At 37.7% G+C, this 20603-nt stretch overlaps 1 protein-coding gene across 8 annotated transcripts in view; it reads right to left on the bottom strand.

Annotated features, from left to right (window-relative positions):
• Window positions 1–4339: 4339 nt before the first annotated feature.
• marchf8 (membrane-associated ring finger (C3HC4) 8) overlaps window positions 4340–20603 on the bottom strand; it is a 202556-nt gene continuing 186292 nt past the window's right edge. For 4 of the 8 annotated variants that reach the window (XM_022684883.2, XM_049481024.1, XM_049481025.1 and 1 more), the window contains 3 exons: window positions 16542–16677; window positions 16061–16075; window positions 4340–7870 (listed from right to left, as the gene is read on the bottom strand). In XM_022684883.2, the coding sequence (XP_022540604.1) occupies window positions 7566–7870; window positions 16061–16075; window positions 16542–16677 (456 nt within the window). In that variant the 3' untranslated portion in view covers window positions 4340–7565. The other 4 variants (XM_022684885.2, XM_015603358.3, XM_015603359.3 and 1 more) reach the window with 3 other exon arrangements.

Raw genomic sequence — 20603 nt, 5'->3', positions numbered from 1 at the left:
GTGCTCGCTGTACTCCTGTTTATCCACATTAGACAAACTTCTAATATTGGACAAAGATAACCTGAATAAATATTTTTAAAAAGCCGTTTTTAAATAATCACTTTATTTAAGTAAAAAAAAAACATGCCCTAACCAATCTAGCCCTGTGTGAAAAAATGTTTGCCCCTAAATCGAATAATTTGGTTGTGAAACCCTTGGCTGCAACTACTGCTATCTAGCTTCATAAATAACTTGCAATGTGGAATTTTACATCTCTGTGGAGGAATTTTGGCCGTCTTTGCAGAATTGTTTTAATTCAGCCACATGGGAGGGTTTTTAAACACGAACGACCTGTTTAAGATCATGTTACAGCATCTCAACCAGACTTTGACTAGGCCACTCCAAAACAGTAATTTTGTTTTTAAGCCATGTAGATGTGGACTTGTTTGTGTGCTTTGGATCGTTGTCCTGCTGCAGTACCCATGTGCACCTGAGCTTAAGGTCGCAAACAGATGGCCAGGTATTCTCCTTCAGAATTGTCTGGTAAACAGCAGAATTCCTGGTTTCATCTATTACAGCAAGTTATGTAGACCCTGAAGCAGCAAAGCAGCTTTAGAAATGACTTTGTAACCTTTTCCAAACTGATAGATGATCATGACTTTATTTTCTCATCTGTTTTTGAATTTCATTTGATTGGCGCATAATGTACTGCTTTGTGAGATCTTTTAGCTGCTTTATGTTGTCAGACAGGTTCTAGCTTTTTCACCATTCAGAGGTGAGTATATCAGACTGTAATCTGAGTGTTTACCGTGTTAAAACAAGCTACGTGGGACCCTGGCTCACCAGAACACTCAGGGTTCCTCAGTGTGGCTCTGTCTGTTGGCATTTATTAGTGCTGCACGCTGCTAACCACGGTTAGCGCTGCTGCTGACTGTTGAAAATATTGGAAATCTAAGCTTACTGTAAATAAACGGAAGTGCTTTACTCACCCTAATAAACAGTTTTCTGTGTAGATTAAAATCCAGCGCTCGTTTGACTTTGAAAGAAAAAGTTTTTTTTTTAAAGAATTATAATCCAGTGTATTTTATGTATGAAAATAGACCAGAAAATAGATGTTCATTTATAGTGTGCCTTACAATATGGTACACCTTATATTGCAAAAATATGGTACATTTCCAATTATTCATTAGATATGTAATATAAAAAAATAGTATAACAAAACATATATGATTCACATACTAAAATTTAGATCCCCGAATGGGTTAAAGTAAAAAAAAAAATTTTTCAGATCTTTTTGTATTTAATACACATTATTGTTTGAGTGCAGCAGCCTCCAAAAACACATTGCAAGTTTATGATCCGTTCCTGTTGCAGCATAATCTATATATTGGAAGGCCAAGTATTTGGCCTTCCAATATATCAATCTATGTATTTACAGGTTTCACATATCTGTGTAGGTCAGGCTGGACACTGATTAATCTGTAAAAGTTAACTGTAGACCAAAGATGGTCATTAAATTTTGGGGACATTTCTTTTGTATATTTGACTGTAGAAGGTCAAATTTCATATGAAGATATTTTTTTCTTTAAAGGATATTTTTTTGTTTGAATAAAGGCTTGCGGACTGCCTTTAGTATGCAGTTTAAAGGCCGTTGAATCTGAGCACAGAAATTCATATACAGTCTACAATAGTGAAAAGAGCTATCAGTGCCACATACTCCTCCTGCACATCTCAAAAGCATAGAAATGAAACGGCCTTGGCAGAGCTCATCCTTTCTTCATTCAGGTGTTGTTAAACATTCTGGGCAGAGCTCCAGCGGTGCTATCTCAGTGATGCTGTAAACAGGTTGCGATGAGGCAGAGAAACAATTAGATTTGCATTGATTGATGATGGATGAATGCTGGTGTGAACTGGCATGCTTCAGATGCTACTGAGTAGTAGTAGCAGGTTGAAGAACAGAAGCACATGATGTGATGGTAGATGCAGTATCGGTTGGTTGTGTTTGAGAATCACTCTTTTTTTATGTTAGGTAGATTTTTTCCATTAAAAAATCAATGTAAAATAAACATTAGATTAAGATGCTTTATCACCAAACAGAGAAATGTTCTGTTTAAATGAAAAAGCTTGATGAAGTATTTAAAAAAGGGTTGTATAAATACATCAACAAAACACCATTCACTGTCTAATCCAAATGTCTTCACTTTTATGCAATTGTTATATAAATATTTTTCACTTTTTGACATATGTACTTATGTTATTTATATTGTATCAAAAAATCATGATTAAAGGACCAATAAAAACACTCCAGGAATACTTGGATAACTTTCTACATTAACGTCCATTGACGTTTTTTGTGCTGAAAAGCAGTTTTAGAATCAGTTTTCAAAAAGATTGTAATCTTTATCTCTCTCATTCATTATATCTATCTCATTTATGCAGGTGATTTGAGACACTGTTTAAAAGACTAATTCACACTAGTCTGTTGTCATTTAAGTGTTTTGCAAACTGATTAGAATATTTGATTTGATTGAATATTGGTAACAATTATTTACATTTTGAGAAATGTATTAAATCATTGGGGGGAAAAAGATTGAATGTTTGTTAATACATGAAATTCTGTACATGTGCTTCAGACCAAAAGCTTTTCTTAGTTTTTTCATTCAGGCCTGTTTGTTTCAGTAAATATTCTTGTTTAAAGTAAAATTGCTTTAGCATTTAATTAGCTTCTTTAAAATAAAATGTCAATTACATTTTTGAAAATCATGCCACCTACTGGTTACCACACATACCATAAATATGAACATTGTGGCAGTACAGGACTATCTACAGTCACTATCTACAGTGTCAGAGTGCCATGAACTGAGAGGCCATATTTCAACAAAAAAGTTCCTACTCCAAATCAACAGTTTCAATTTGACCCCATGTGCAAACAATGTTGCTTGAAAGTTGTATGGTCATGTCCAAGAAATTCAGTCATCCAGGTAATGTAACAGGAATACTTATACAGAACAAATGCATGTTTGATCTGTATTCTATCTACAAGTGCATCTCAAAAACTGAAAGTTTATTTTATTTCAGTAATTCAGTTCAAAATGTGAAACTTTTATATAATATAGTTGTATCACACACAGAGTGATCTATTTTAAGCGTTTATTTCTTTTATTGTTGATGATTATGGCTTACAGCCAATGAAAACCCAAAAATCAGTATTTCAGAAAATATTTCTTATATTATAAGACCAAGCCAAGTCCTACTGGAAAATGAAATCCACATCTCCATAAAAGTTGTCAGCCGAGGGAAGCATGAAGTCCTGTAAGCTTTTCCGGGAAAACACTGACTTTAGACTTGATAAAACACAGTGGATCAACAGCAGCAGATGACATGTCTCTTCAAACCATCACTGATTGTGGAAATTTCACACGAGACCTGAAGCAGCTCGGACTGTGTGTCTCTCCACTCTTCCTCCAGACTCTGCTCCCTTGATTTACAAATTAAATATAAAACTTACTGATGGTCAGTGATGATTTGAAGAGTCATGTCATCTGCTGGTGTTGGTCCACTGTGTTATATTATTAAGTCCAGTGCAAGTCAGTGCAGTGTTTCTTTTTCATTCTCCCCACGCTTCTTGATTTCTCTCTTTCTTTTTCCTCTTCTCAATCTCCTTATTTCTTTTGCCTCTACATTGACGATTTACTTACGCAAACACACATCCACTTATTTACGACTAACACTGCATTCATACCCTAGACATTTTTAAATGTATTTATATTTTGTATTAAATTAATCAAAATAATCATTTTTTATCTGAATCTAATCTATTTTCATGTTGTGTCCCTCTTTTTATGTTGCGGGGTGTGGACGAGCCCAAGCCGTAATAATTTACATTTTTTTTTGGAGGAATCCAAGTAGACCACTTTTATTAAGGTTTTATTTTATTGCTCCATTTCATCTCCCCTTAAAAACACGACACAACAAAGTCACTTACATCTCAATTAAGAAACTTAAAGTCAACCTCCTAAAAGTGGGATAATACTGAGAGAAAATTATAAAGATACATAAAATACAAAACTATACATGTAAATTACAGTCTTTTCAGTTTCACAAAACCATATTTCAGCTACTGAGAAAGCCACGACAATGTGAAATGCTCGTTCAGTTCCTCCGCTTCTTCTCTACTGAGACACAGTGTTCGTGAAAGGCCTTGGTGATGTGTAGGGGCCGGTTTTGTAAATTTGGAAAGATATTCCAGGAAACAATGGTGAGAGTTTTAGTCGCTTAGGCAGTATTGAGTCACGTGACCACCGCTGATAAACAGGAGCACAGAGTCTGGCAAAAACAACAAGCATCGTATTCGCAAGAATGTAGAAGTTTACTTCATTTTATTTGGTTGTTTTTCAGTCTATATATTTTTGCTCAAATATGGGAAATCAAACAAATCAAAACACATCAATATTTCATTAAAAACATTTTTTTTTTTGTTTTACAAAAAAGTACATTTACTAGTCAAAGAAAATTCACAGAAAAAATGGAATATAAGATGGAGGGGCAGAAAACAGTCGAGTTGACTATGTTCAAGTCGATTCAGTAGTAATGCACCGCAGTTTTAATGCAAGAAACACTTTCTAAGCATTTCTGAATCGGTTTGGGCGTACGTTAACAAAAAAAGACCAGTCAGTTAGATGACAGTCGGAACTCAACTACAGGCATGATACTACAAGGAGTCAAGAGTCTAGAGACCAACAATACCATTACTGACTGCACTTTAAAACAGGTCAAAGCGGAACAAACAGGACGCAGTGCAGCAAATCAGTGGAGGCTAATCCCCACAAGGCCAAGAGGGCAGCACAGTCGCACTGTAGACATTTCCAATATGGGGCTTTAATCAGCAAAAACTAAGAGGAAATTAAACAGTATCACAGTTTGAACTTGTTTCAATTACTGCTCAGGGTCCCACACCGCTGTAAAGTTAAAGGAGCCAGCTCCTATAAATCCATCTGTACACTAATCATCATTTACTGCGTAAAAGTCAATTCTCCCAGAACGTAAAAAGAGGCTGCAGTCAAACTAAACTCAGCTCATTTGGGCGTGCAAGATTTATAAAGGGCATTCCCACATTCAGCATGAAGCAAAACTCAACACAATCCTCAGACCTCAAACCTAACACAACCTCATTTGCTCAAGAGGATTTGTTCATTTGGATGCAAATACACACATTTTACTGCCTGTGCAAAATCAAACCTGTTAATATGTAGTGTCAACTGCATAAAATGGTAACTATATATATATGTTTTTTATAAGGTTATGCTGGGCCACTACTAGTAAATCCAGCAAAATTAAGAAATCTTTAAAAAATGTATTGATAAAAAAGCAAAAAAAAAAAAAAACAGGGGGCAGCCAGTAAGATGCACCCATCAACAATCTGTGTCTGCGTTTCTCCTTTTGGTCAGTAGTTATGGTACATTAAAACAATCTCTGTGACATGAATAAGGTACAATATGTCTTTTGTCACTAGATGGCAGGAGTACACTTTCCACTGCACTTTCAACGGCTGACCCACATTGTTTATTATAAAATCTTCATATTGCTGGGGAGAAAAAAGTGTGATATTTAAAAAAAAAAAAAAACACATTTCCTGCGTGTGAAAATCAGAATGAAAGAAATTTGTCAAGAGACTTATACAATATCTGACCCCAGTACAAGATGTCCCATCAATATGACCCATTAAAAACACAGTGTAATGATGAAAATTAGAACAGGAAAGCACTGCTGTGGGAAATCAGCTCTGCAACTCTTTTAAAAACCATTCAAACGAGTCAACAGGAAGTGCAGATTTTGCAAAGTAGATTAATTTAACCTAATTTCTGAGGAAGGTCACAATCGTGTCCTCAAAACACCTGCAACAGCTGCATGATGAACCGGCGTGATGAAACAAAATGAAATAACCCACAGAGGATGAAGAAGAATGACAAAATGATTAAATTATAAAATATTAAAGTGTGTTATTTGAAGCTATTATACCACGTGAAAGGAAACAGTCGCTGTCACACAAAAATCTTGCATCTCTAAAGCTTGCCCTTTTTTCACTGTTTTCAATGGAGAAATTAGCATGAATTTTGAAATGCTCCAAAAAGAATTCAACCCTTATACATGGACAACAACCCGTAACTTTCTGAAGGAGCATGGACATTACTAAGACTCCACATGTATGAAAAGAGTGGGTTATTTTCTGAAGAATTCAAAGTGCCCTTTGAAAGTTCCATTGAAAGTAAAGACGTATTTCTTCCTCTGCAAAGTTTCTATTTTGGAGATACAAGTTTCTGTTTGAGCAACATCCTTAAAATGACTCTTCCATAGATATAATGGATCTTCAATAACACAAAAAAACAACAAAAAATGTGGTATACAAATGAGTAGAATTTTCTCAAAGGACACATTTTACTATGAATGAAGATGGTCAGAATAAAGACTGAATATAAAGTTTTATTCAAGCATAAAAACATGACTCACTTGGAAAGTCTGATTGTTGCTACAAGGAATACCTCCCCAGGGTGGTAGCTTTAAAAGTAGTTTTAAAAGTAGTCTACATTCTAGAGTCCTCGGAGGGTACACTGAAGGGCTGATTTACTAAAGTCTTTAGTCTTTGCAACGTTTTTAGCTTGAACAAAAACAGCAGCATCGCATTTGACTGGCACATATATATATATATATATTTATATATATGTATATATATATATAGAGAGAGTCAATCACAAGATACAGCATGTTACTGTCAATGTATCTGCTAGTGCTAAGACTTTCAACATGTGCATACGCCTTTAGTTAATCGAGCCCTTTGTAGAAGGATGAAGATGAATTCAATTAAGTTTGCTTTGATTCAGTTTCATACACAGAATAAATTACAGATCAAATAAAACAGACAGAAGAAAATAAAGAGTAAAGGCTAATCAACCCGTTCATCTGACACTGACTGAAGTCAGAAAACATGGAATAATGATAATAATTTCTAAAATACGCCCGTGTCCCTCATAACTCCTCCAAATTCCATTTTGTCCGTTCGAAGGTCGTGTGGGAATACAAATGTCTTCATATAAAATGTGAGAAACGGTTTCAAAATTTCAAGCTTGTTTTTTTTTTTCTTTTGTCATATCTCACCACATGTATAAAGAGAAATGTATGTATGTTATTAAAACGGGGGATCCTTAGAACAGGGAACTAAAAAAAGTGCTCGAATGCATCGTTAAGGAACTCCATTAGAACCGGCGCGGAGACACATACTCACACAGCGAGTGCTGATGCACGCACATACACACACGCTCACAGCTCGACTGGTGGATTTTTCATATCTCACAAGACAGCAGTACAATGGCAGTAGTCGGTTCTGGCGCACACCGATCCGTAATGGTTTAGCCAACAACTTACAGGAACAGAACAGACGAACGAAGAGAAAGTAACACCTAAACAACAGAAGTCCCGTCTCAGTCACTCTGTCCAGTGCTGCGCGGTGCCACCTGTGGCCTGGAGGAGGCAAAGCATCTTCTGGTCCCGTAGAAGGGCGGTGGGGATGGGGGCACTGTGGACAGGCTGCGTCACACATGCAGTATCTCCATGCTGTAGTCCTCTGTCTCTGTGTACTGGGAAGAGTTTGTGTCTGACTGTGCCGGCCCCAGAGCCTCTTTATTGTCCAGGCTTGGCTCCATAAGTGCAGGTTTCTCGAAAATCATCTTTTTACAGGTCTCTGGGCGGTTTTGCACATATATCACTCTGTTGTAAGCCTTGAGTCTCCTCCACAGCTGAATGTAGACTTTGCATTGTACATACATGAACACCAGTCCGCCGGTGAAGCCAATGGCCACCACCACAAGCTTGGTCCAGAAAGGCCATTCAAGTATCCCTAGAAGAAACATAGGAGATATGTGTTATTATCGGAATCATATCACACAAACATGGATTCTAAAGTGAAATTGCTGAGTTCCTGAGAGTTGACAAAAACAGCTACATAACCAATTTCTGGGCCAGTTTCTGGGATCTAAGAGATTTACTACTGGCACTAAAATGCTTCTTATACCCTGTTTACACCGGGTCACTTCATGTGATTAGAATCTGGACTGTATCCTGATATGATTTTAACAATGTGCCTTCATGCTTAGAGCGTATTCACACTAGGCACGGTTCGGTTTTATCGTGCTGAAGCACGGTTCTGCCCCGTCCCCACTTCCCTGCTGGCCTGCACTCACACTGCATTTAAACAATCCGTGCCCGAGCATGCTTATGCTATTACTCACTACTGCTTGGTGGGTTCGCCGGTGTTGTGCTGAATTCAACACCTCGCCATGAACAGCACCCTCTTTTGTGAGCGCATCTTCTTGATAAAAGTAAAGATAATCCCCTTTAATTTAGTTAAAAATATGTGCCAAAAGTCACGGTTACATACATAGCGACTTAACGTGCACTCGCACTTCCAATGGACCAGGGCACGGTTTAGTGTACCGTGCCCAGGCATGGTTTGGAGCAATCACACTACTTAATCGAGCCATGCTTTGGGCGGGGTAACTATATCCGGGCATGGCACAGACTGCCTAGTGTAAGTATACCCTAAGTCTGACTGTTGTCTGTTGCATAGTACTTTTTACTGGTGTTTTGGTTATAATAGGAGGAGTTTCAGTTCTTTATTACATCTCCAAAAGACAGATATGTTTATAGTGTTTTAAAGTGACTCAATTAGGGATGCACTGAATATTTGGGCCAAACAAAATAAGTGAAAAAGACTTAATATTTATACAGAACAATGACTAATTAAGTCACATAATTTAGTCATTTTGCAACGTTTCCAGATTCTAGATTTCTTTCAGCAGCGACGACACTTTACTGAATTCCAAGACACAAAACTAAGCCAAACAGACGTCAAAGAAGTCTGAAGCTGAAAACAGACGGCAGGGCTCCCTATAGCAACAGTGCAATGTGAAGACTGAGCTCACACAGGGAATCCAGCACAGAAAAACAGCCCGTGTGTCTGCCTCCCTTGTTTTTAATTTAACAGCCCATCTGCAGGGATTGTAATTGCAACTACATGACATTTCAGAACAATCTGAAGCAGCCGTAGAAATAATTATGGTCACCGCTGCAGCAGAAACACTTGATTGTGTGGGTATGTCTGCTAGGATTTAAAAAATGATGGGTCTTTAATAAATATTTATAAATAGTTGTTTTGTATGTGCATTTTCTTTAAAAAGCAGGGCAAAATGCATTAGGCTATTTCATTTATGCAATGGTGACACATGGTATTCACTTCTGGTTTTGGACAGAAATGTTCATTTTGGTGCAGCTCAAATGCATCTCGGACATGATTTGAGTGGTCAGATTGGTATACATCATAAATAAGCCTTAAATTTTGATGTGGTTTGGCCTTATCCGGTTACAATCTGATACTCAAGAACATGCATGTAGTGACTCTGTGTAAAGGAGGTCTTTGAATAGGCTCTTGTTCAGGAAAGCGGCCCTTATATAAACATTTACCAGGCTTCAAGAGGGAGTAAAAAGCAATTCACTGTCATGAATGAACAGAATATCTACGTCAGAATCAATCGTATGAGGGAGTGTTCTGTGAAGCATCACAAAATGACTATTGCTCTAAACAATCTGTCATTTCTGTGCACATACGATATGATTCTGGAATGTTCTACATTCTGTAAATGTATGCCAAGCGCACTGCTGTAGCTACGGGGCAGACAGAACAGGAGAACAGACTCTAGAACCAAACACAAGATGCTTAAAAATGAGGAGCTCTGCTTAATACACCTCCAACTTACCGATTATACCTCCATCCTACCTTCTCATTTTCATTTATAATGCAATTTAGAACTATAGTCTTTTTTTATATAATTTTATTCCTAATTTAATCCCATTTTTATCCCTCTTTTACAGAGCCAATTACCCAACCCACTCATTAAGACTCGCCTTATTACTAGCGATGCTTCAACACCAGGAAGGTGAAGACTAGCACATGCCTCCTCCAAAACATGTGAAGTCCGCAAGCGCCTCTTTTCGAACTGCTGATGATGCAGCATTGCTGAGTCGCATCACAGCGCGCTCAGAGGAAAGTGCAGCGACTTGGTTCTGATACATCAGCTCACAGATGCTTAGTGCTGATCAACATCACCCTTAAGAGTGATGAGAGGAAAGAGCACATCTACCCACCCAGAGAATGCAAGGCAAATTGTTCTCTCTCAGGGCTCCGTGGGCCGATGGCAAGCTACATGAACAGGATTTGAACCAGCAATCTCTTGATCATAGTGGCAGCGCTTAGCCCACTGAAGATCTAGGTGAAGATCTTCTATCCAGTCTATCTTCATTCTAATTTATGTTGATTATTCTTAATCTTGACTATTAACTAAAACTAACCACATAAACTGAATCTAATGACCCATCGCTGATTCCACTTTTACTTCTACTAAAGCTTCTTAGTTGTGTTCAGTGAGTATGTTTACATGGACTTAATTATCTGATTACTGTGAAACATCGGAATTTGTCTATAATTTAATCAACATGTTTACGAGAACAGACAATAGAGGGAAAAACTCATGTTTACACGAGTGAGGCAATAACAGGATTTTTGCTTTGCAACTAGCCAATGATCTCACAGAATAATGCGACTTAAACATCATGTTAAACCCAAACTTCATGCTGTAGCTTTTTTAACATAATGACAGAAATTTACACATACATCAGGTAGAAGAAGAAGATTATTATACATTATTCTGTTACCATTTTGCTATTGCTCTGGTAATCCCTGCTCACTTATTTTGACATATTTTTGCTTATTTCTGTTATCATTGTCTGTTTTTATGCATGTACTAACTGAGAATACTCTGGTTAAAAGTATATATGGACTGAGAAATACAATTATTCTTTATCCGATTCTAAATCAGATTGTTACACCTCATACTAAACAGTGCATTTTTAATGAAGTCATTGTTTATTTTTGGTGGCACCTCATCCAAATAGTTGGTTGAAGCATATTTATTTTTATATATACTTGTTTTAACACTTTCAATATTCAGAAATATATTTTCAATACATTTTATACGAAATCTGATTCATAAGAAATCAGAGTATGCTACTAATCATATGACTAATAAATCAAACAAGTGCTGGATGTTCAATCTACACAGATTTTTCTTTTAAAAACTGTTTATTTGGGTGAGTAAACTGCTTATGTTTATTTACAGTAAGCTTAAAATTTCCAATATTTTGTCTAAGGATGAGTTTTTAGTGAAGTTTCTCCAGCACTAAGGCTGGGTGCAGCAGCATTAGTATTAGTCGCTAACCTCAGCGCTAGCAGGATGTAAATGCCACCTGATAGCAGTAGACTGAGGAACTCTAAGTGTTCTGGTAACCCAGATGCTCTCAGCTAGCGGTTCGTCACACGTAGCTTTTTTTAACACATCAAACACGCAGCCTACAGTCCAATATACTCACCTCTATACGGCAAAAGAGCTAGCGCTGTGGTTAGCAGCTAATGCTAATGCTGTTGCACCCAGCCTTAGTGCTGGAGAAACTTCACTGAAAACTCACCCTTATAACCCTGCACTTCTGTAGAACTTTTACATAAGGTGCACCGGATTATAGGGTGCACTAACGATTTTTTTAAGTCTGCCTTAAAGTCTGAAAAATACGGTAACATATAAACACACTCAGTGTCCATCTGTGAGGAATAAACTACCAGAAGCAGTAAAAGTCCGTCCAAAGATCTGCAACGGCAGCACAAAATTTAGAGCTTCATGCTGGGCCTTTCACAGGGAATATATCAAAGAGCATGATACTGACATTAATGTAGAGAATTTTCTTCTTTTCTCTGCAGAGAATACCTCAATGTCAAAAGCAGACAGATCAGGGGGGGGATCGCGGTATGCTAAATCACTAGTTTCTACTGCCAGCTCACGCACACGGCCTGAACAGGGAATGAAATACTGTACTGCTTTTGGAGGCTCCGTAAGTTAGGCCGGGGTGCAGCTTTAGGGCTCCTGATACGGTAAGCAAGAACAGAGTGGAGTAAAGAAAGAGAGGGGGGGGGGGGGGGGGTTAGTGCTGGAGGTTTGGCACCATCTCTCAAGGGAAATCTGCACAAGCTGAACAGAACAAACCTGACCCGAGTCTAATCAGACTCGCACACCTTCACTGATCATTGATTTTCCCAGGTTGACTGAGACACCTGTTCTGTGCCAAAACTGTTTTAACCACTTTTAACTCCTTTTTTAGCAGATCAGGAGAATGATACAATAATGCTTCTATTGTAAAATGATGAAGTAATAATTACATAAATATTTTTAGGTTAACTTTCATATACTAGTGCTCAAAATCTAAAAAATTATATATCAGTGAAAAGTTAATTTATTTCTATATTTTATGGAAGTATTTCACAGAGACTTATCAATTTTAAAGGTTTGTTTATTTTAATTCCCTGAATTGATATTTAATTTTCCCCAAAAATTTTACAGCACTTCATGCTTCCCTCTGCTGACAACTTTTATCGAGATGTGGATTTCATTTTCCAGCCGGACTTGGCACACTGACCAAACTGCCAAAAGTATTAATTGGTCTTCTATAATATTCTAATTTTCGGAGACACTGATTTTCGGGTTTACATTGGCTGTAAGCCATAATCATCAACAATAAAAGAAAAAAAAACGCTTAAAATAGATCACTGTGTGTGTAACACACAGAGGTGTAAAGTAATAAATTACATTTACTCAAGTTACTGTAATTGAGCAGATTTTATGAGTAATTTGTAATTTTTTAAGTAGTTTTTAAAATAGGTAATTTTACTTTTACTCAAGTACATTTTGACACAAGTAATTTACTTTGCTACATTGGAAAACTCCCCGTTACCGAGTAAAAAATAAAATGCTGGGAAAAAAACAATTGTCTGAATTAAAAAATAACAATAATTGGCGCGGATGCTCGCGCGTGGAATAACGAGGCAATAACGTCCTCATGCAATGCAAAATGTGCCTCGCCGGACAGAGCCGCCAGCTTTCAAAACTTCCACATCAAACCTGTGAAAGCATGTGGTGGTAAGTATTTTTATCATTAAACAATCTGCTTGAATGTTTAAAACATTTAAATAGCAGTTAAAGCACAGCAATTGCAAGTTAAAATATAACAATGACCTGTAAAACTGTAAAAATACAGTTTATAGTCACCTATATGACCATAACCTTTTAACAGTAAAGAAAAAAAATGGATTATAGAAATCTGTGCCACCTGTTCTTGAAAATGTTTTATGGGGTGGTCTGAACATATACTGCCTGAAAGGTCCAAATTATTATGTAAAATAATAGTTCATTAAAAACAATTTAATTTATGATTTGTTGTACTTTTTTACATCAAATAATTAAAAGTAACTATGTAACTTTTACTCAAAGTACATTTTAAATTGAGTACTTTTTTACTTTAACTCGAGTAGATTTTTAGATGGGTACTTTTATTTTACTTGAGTAGAATTTTAGCAAAGTAAAGGTACTTTTAGTTAATTAAAAATTTTCTGTACTTTGTCCACCTCTGGTAACATATATATATATATAATATATGAGTTTCACATTTTGAACTGAATTATTGAAATAAAGTAGTAAACTAGTAAATCTGACATTCATTCATTTCAATTGCAAAGTGCAAATCTCTATTCTAAAAATGTGAAAGAAACATTTTTAAACAACTTTATTTTGAAGTGCAGGGCAATTTTAAGGGGCAATCCACACATTTAGCAACATGTTAGATTACTTATAGCAACAGGTATTACTACATCAGTTATATACAGTTGTATTAATAAGCAGAGGAATGCTATGTGAAATAGTGACTCACACTGTGTTTTTTTTTTATTATTATTATTATTTTAGCCCTGGTTTTAATCCTGTTATACATCTAAATGTCATGTAAAACAACAGTTTATGGTTGACCTTTTTCCTCTGTCAGTCAAATGGTCTTCCTTGTCACAGTATGTAGTTCTAGAAACATGACAGAATGTGTGAAATATGGCTGATAAAAGCCCAAAAGAACTAAATAATAAAATACATGAGCCTAATCGGAGAGCTGACTGCCTGCTGCACACAGAGAGCAGAAATAGTAGCTATCTGCTGTAATAACAACCCAAGACTTAAATGCAAAGCCCAGTCTGTGGCACACAAAGTGAGTGCAGCTCTTTATTTAGCTCTTAATTTTGGGTTGCCACTGTGAAACTGTGGGTCATTGATCACACAGGCTTTGTACCTATTTGCTGGTCCTTGTACTAACAATTGGTTTGTTTATGCAACTAGTGAATAGTAAGAAAATTTCAGAATTCACTGATTGATCCATGTGTGTGTGATTTTTTTTTTTTATTACTGAATGGTAAGCTGAATAATCTACCACCCATACACACAATTAATAATCAGGTAGTAAGGATGCACTGTGGCTACAGCCTTTGCCTAACTGACCTTCTAACTGACTCACAAATGTGTTATATTAAAAGAAAATGTTGCATCGATGGACAAGCTGTACAGAACATCTAATTTACTAATTAAAATTTTTCTACAGTCCTGTTCTATTTCTCTTTTGGTCTGTCACTTTGTTTTGTTTGTGTCTTCTGTCTCCAGCCTAGACCTGCCTTTTCATTAGTGTTCTCACCTGTCTCATTTGTAACCCAATCCCTACATTATCTTCCCCAGGTGTTCCTTGTCTGTCTTATGCCCGCTGTTCCCGGATTGGCTGGACGCAGCACAGCAGGCGAATAAATTTGAATAAAGTTGACCTCTGCTGAACTTTTTGGCCAAGGGTGGGGCTGCATTCAATGTAAAGCAACCCAGCATGCACCGGGGCATGCGGCACCTTTCTCCTAATTAAAATTTCGAGGATGCGTCAAGGCGTAAGTGCTAGTCGACACGTACTGCCAGTTTTTTGTCTCTTGTTAGTTGTTCAGTCAGTTTGTTTCTCTTCTTTTGTGTTTATTTTCAGTTTGTCATTTGTTTTCAGTATATTGTATTAATAATATGCATCCGCTCATTCTCATCCCTTGCTGCAACCAGGACAGCAACTATTTAAAATTATGCCTGATACAATAAATAACTGACAGAAATTTTGATTTCCTTAAAATTATAGGAACATTTATTTGACCTCTTGACTAATTATTAAAATGATACATTAAATAACACTTTGCATATATGACTTATTTTGTATCATGCTTGATTCTGCTCAAATCAGATATTTCATAATTTGATGATTTAGTATTTGTTTATTTATTCATTCATTTAAATTATGTTTAACCTTTTAAATGTTTTAAATATAGAAATCTCAATGCCTGTTTCTGGTGTCTACCATCAACAAATAGTGCAGCAGTTGGCAGAAACCATGAACGTCACACTTCTTCTAAGAATTATTATTTAACTTATGATCATTCATTAATATGAGTTTTTTTATATATTTATATGTTGTTTAATTATAAATTCATTACATAGAGGTGTAAAGCTAAAATATGCATTGAATATGATATACTTTAACACAATGAACTTTCACATGCTTTCATCAATACTTTTAAAATTATTCATCTACTCTAATTCGTTTTAAAGCTCATCAAATCTTACAGAAAACTGCACTGGCTTGAAATGACCTAAATTTATGTTCATGGAGTTCTCAGTCACATGTAAAATCAATGTTTTGTCTTGCATAATAAATGCATGCACCAGGTAAAGTGGGAAATCAAGAGAAATCAGGTGTCTGGACTGTGATAAAGTAGCATTAATGCTTGGAACTGTCTTTGCCCATCAGCATGAAGCAGGCACACATAGCATACAGAAATGATTCAGACTGTGCAAGAACTCTTCCCCGGGAGTGAGTAGCAGTTAAGGCTTGAAATGGTGAATCAAACTCTAGCATGTACATTTGAAAGGAGAGCAGAACAGAGGGAAGATTCGAGACATTTGAGCAGAGAGAGGAGCAGGGGATCAGACAGTTGAGGACAGAAGAAGAGGAAAGATTAGACATTTGGATAAGTGGACTAAGAATCAGAGTCAGAAAAAAGACAAATCGGATGTTAAAGGAGAAAGAGTTTTACCTGGTATTCTCCCGGCTGCATGGTTAAAGAGAGTTTATTACTATTGGGCTACAGGTAGCAGTAGGAGGCATGAGCAAGTGGGGAGGGTGCTGTACTTTCTTTTTCCACTTTAATTACATCTGTACATAGCTGCAGGAGCCACTTATATAAGCTGCATGTATAATGCAGCGTGATGACTATCAGATAAAGAGTGTGTGTTCTTTGGGTAAGCACAGGTGAGGAACATCCTGAGAAACAGGCATGTATTTATCAAGAAGACAAGACAGCTGCAGCTGGATGAGGGACATCATTAACTCTCCACACTGTGCTCTGTTAAGTAAGACCTACACTAAATTCAGTGGGGATGTAACAGACCTAGTGTAACAACCTGAATGAGCAGAAGCAGAACAAAAAGGGGTCTATGTGAAGGTGATCTGGAGGGAGGGGGGATCTGATGAGGAGTCGATAGGGGGTTGGTTGGGGTTGGGGGAGGACAACTGACCTTGTTTGATCTCCTCTGCAGTGCGATCGATCAGAACGTACAGTGACCACACCACGCAGGTTATGGCAATGACGTGGAAAGTGACGGAGCACATGATCTTTCTCCTCTCGCTGGCTGTCATCTGCAGCTTCTCCCACTACAAATGGAGAGACAGAGAGAGAGAGAGAGAGAGAGAGAAAGAGCGAACAACATTATTGTAAGCCACGTGTCTTTAACCCTTAAAGAGCCACTAAACCCTAAAACATATTTTTCCCAATAATAGCCAAAATGTTTTCCCTTGAAGTAGTAAACATACCAGTCCTAAACCAATTCTAACCTTAAAGAAGGTTAAGCCTCCAGAGAGAGCAAGGCCAGTTGTGCTCTCTCAGGGCTCCAGTAGCTGATGGCAAGCTACATAAACGGGATTCGAACCACCAATCTCCCGATCATAGTGGCAGCGCCTCAGTCTGCTGGATCACTCGGAGCACCCCTGCAACGCCTTCACAGGTTCAACCGTGCTATATGTGAGGATGATGTTTCCGTGTACTTTTGTATGCGGACACATAACAATTTGCAGATCAATCCAAAAATAAAACCATCTGCATCTCACTGCTATTAGAGGCACATTGTTGTTGCTGCAGCCAATCAGCTCTTCCTCCTGCTCTGCCCCTAAACCCATACATCACCCAGTGACACTCCCAAATTATCCTGTTTTTTCTTTAGCATTTTTTAAATTTGAGCTGGGTGTAGAGTTCCAGTAAGGCCTGATAGTGGGTGCCAACATTCCTTGATTCACACTGTCATGTGCGTATAAGGAATATGTCACAGAAGGCATTACCACCCACAGTGTGCAGTGCAGCACGTGGAAGTGATCATAAGCAGCGGCAAAGGCACTGGAACGTGATACTGGTTCCTGATTTAGGATATGTGGTATGTCAGTGTGGTTTTTTTTGTGGAATGCATGTTGTTTGTGTGCTTAATGAATCAAGGCATCCACATGATCCAGCAAACCCATAATGTGGGTTAAAGATAATGTGCAGCAATGTTTATCTGGGTCAAAACTGTGTATTTTGTCTGTGGGAAGTTCTACATTTCTAAACTTCAAAGTATTTTGGAACCTTTCTTGTAGTCCATTCACGATAACATTTTTAAAACAATATAAAGAACAAGTGCCAGATGTTGGTCCAACAGTGACCATATAGAGTGTTGCAATTGAACCGCAAAGAACTATTTGGTCCAAAGACATGTCTAAAGGTCTTTACATTGCTAGAATGAATGATACTTAGCAAATTCCTAGCATTTGAGGCATTTTCTAGCATAGAATATCTTACAATAGTACTGAACAATAACAATAGACAGTATTTTCCCATATCAAATGGGGATTAAATCAGAACCCGCTTGGTCTATCTGGCAAGCTGAACTTCTACTACAACGCAAAATATCCAGAGACACATAATCCAACCTAAAGACCTGATTTCATCTAGTCTTTACACTCCTAACACAGCTATAAATATTTGATGGGGATTTGTCTGGATGATCACGGAGCAGCAACAGCTTCATAGCACTTCTCTGCGTCTATCCAGAAGCCCTGAAGAACAAACACTCATATCCATAGAGCCTGTGCATTCACGGCTGCTCAGAAAAGCCCTACTAAACACTCAATCAATACATTCCATTTGCTAAAACGCAGCCATTCGAAACTCTTTATATCAATACATAATCAGCCTTTTAAGCTTCAGTCAGGAATCTAAAGAACCGCGATTCATTTCTAAAGCTTACTGTAGGCAGAACATTTACTTACATTCATAAATGATCAAGTGCAGAGCAGTGAGGTTCATAAAAGCCGTCTGCTCTAAGCAGCTGGTGTTCAGAGAAGCCACAGCTCCAAACCAGGACCACCCAGTGCTTTAAAATCCTGCTCTCCCAGAAAACTACTGAAGATCAGCTCTTCTGCGTCGATCGGGACACCCCATGTATTTGGTACTGAATAATTGATCACACGGGGGGCAGCTAATATCTTCTGAAAATGTGAGGATGAAGGCCGCACTCCAAGCACAAACTGAGAAAAAGATAATGTACAGAGCCAGCGAGCAAGACTAGCACATTCCGTTTCTTTATGTACTTTTTTAGTTAAAGAAAAAGTTGCAAAAATGGCTGCACACTCAGAAAGATGAGATGGATTACAATGCTATTCGTAAGGAAGATAAAGATTACTGCCAACAATCAATGATATAAAAATGTTAAATGTACTGATATGGAAACTCTTGATCATGGAGTTGAAGATGTTCCTAATAGTGTCCTACAATAATCCTGCAGTTCCTGCAAATTTAGTAGAAACAGTAGGGGTGGAGTGTTATTAGTGTGTCAAACAGCATTCCACACATTTTCAATCGGAGATAGGTCTGGCAATGTGGCTTTCAATAGCAAATTATTTGTGTCTTTATGGCAAGATCTTGACACGGAGGCAGCATGTGGATGTGCATTCAGAAAAGATAGGGCAAGACGTCATTAACATTGCGTTGGGCTGTCATAGTGGCTGTATTAGGGCATTTTCCCAGCTGCACATTTTGGTCCGGTTACAACGGACTCTGGTTCGTTTGTACCCTCAGTGCGGTTCAATTGAGCAGGCGTGAAAAAAGGAATCACACTCTGATCTGCTAGTGGAAGGGGTCTCGTTCCGGTCTCAAATGAACTCAGTTTGCTTGTTGTGAGAACGTTTTCGGTCTCAGTTTAATCTAATATATTATAAGTTATTACACCACAGCTATAAACAACCGCTGTCTATGTTCCATGTTGTTTACACATGTGGTCTGTGCTGCATTCACTGCATTCAGTGTTAATGCAGCTTTAAACTGCACAGATATATACACTGAAACACAGAAACTTCTTGCTTATGCGTCAGACCGTTCTGACCAATCAGAGGAGACAATGTTCTTGAGTGGTTTATTGGTGCATATTTTGGTGCCTTTAGGTCTGTGCCTGTGTGAAACCAAACCAAACATATAGGGAGAGAATGCTCCAAGTTATCAAACTTATCAACTGATCTGGACCATAGAAATGAACTACAGGTGTAAAAATGCCCTTAAAGACCAAAAGTGATCTGGCCTTCTTGATGTATCTGACGCACAACATTAAACCATTGACCTTACAGTAGATGGCACGCCTACCCACCAGATGTTTCATTCCTGTTGGTTGATTCCTTTTGGGTGAAATGATTTGCAATATATTTGAATGTATGCGTGTTTACCCCTTTCAATAATTCAATAACATTATTTTCATCATAAGATTTGACTGGTTTACATAAACCTACAAAAGAAATCACATGGTTGTAAAAGGGGAAGGACACAGTTTTTAATTGTTTGATGTTTATTGAGCAGATGGGCTCCAGCCTGTACCACTAATAGGCAAGAATTTATATGTTAAACTGGAAACAACCACAAGCTAAAAGTAGGGCATTTATAACTACTGAAGACAAACTGCTCTGTGCTGCCCATTACATTCCACTCATTATGGGAAGAGAAATCAGTCAGACAGCACTGTAGCATTCCCAAACGGGAGAGAATGGGGTCACAGCATGCTGGAGTTATGTCCATGTTCTGTATTGTGCTTATATTCTTATCTTGTGTAACTCGTAGGCACCTGGTTTTAAATATATTACAGCAGCCTATTAGAGCTGAAAGCTCACGGCAGCGCACACGCCGGCTAGAGACTTACTACGTGCTGCTCTGTAAGAGACAACCAACACAGGAAATTTAATTAAAAGAGGAACCGGTGGGCAATAAAGACTAATAATGGCACTGCCTGGAATTGCATTTTGTTCCCTCTACTAATAAACAATCAGCATTTAATCATTAGAGCCCACCGAGAAGGAGGCAGTGTTTTAGTCTTTACTGGCTGTGAGGTGCTGGGATGTTAGCAGGAACGAGGAACTTTTACATCACTTCCTTGGTTAAAGTAGGTCTGATTAATGTACAGATATGAGATAGAGGTTCTTAAACATGTAGAAATAAGAAATGTACACTATCTATACAGTGTAAAGCTATACGTAAATCTATATGTCCAAATGTTTGTGGACACTGCTTC

This window comes from Astyanax mexicanus, chromosome 7 (genome assembly GCF_023375975.1).
Source record: "Astyanax mexicanus isolate ESR-SI-001 chromosome 7, AstMex3_surface, whole genome shotgun sequence".
Classification (NCBI taxonomy): Eukaryota; Metazoa; Chordata; class Actinopteri; order Characiformes; family Acestrorhamphidae; genus Astyanax; species Astyanax mexicanus.
This window is presented reverse-complemented; position numbering and strand designations above follow the sequence as displayed.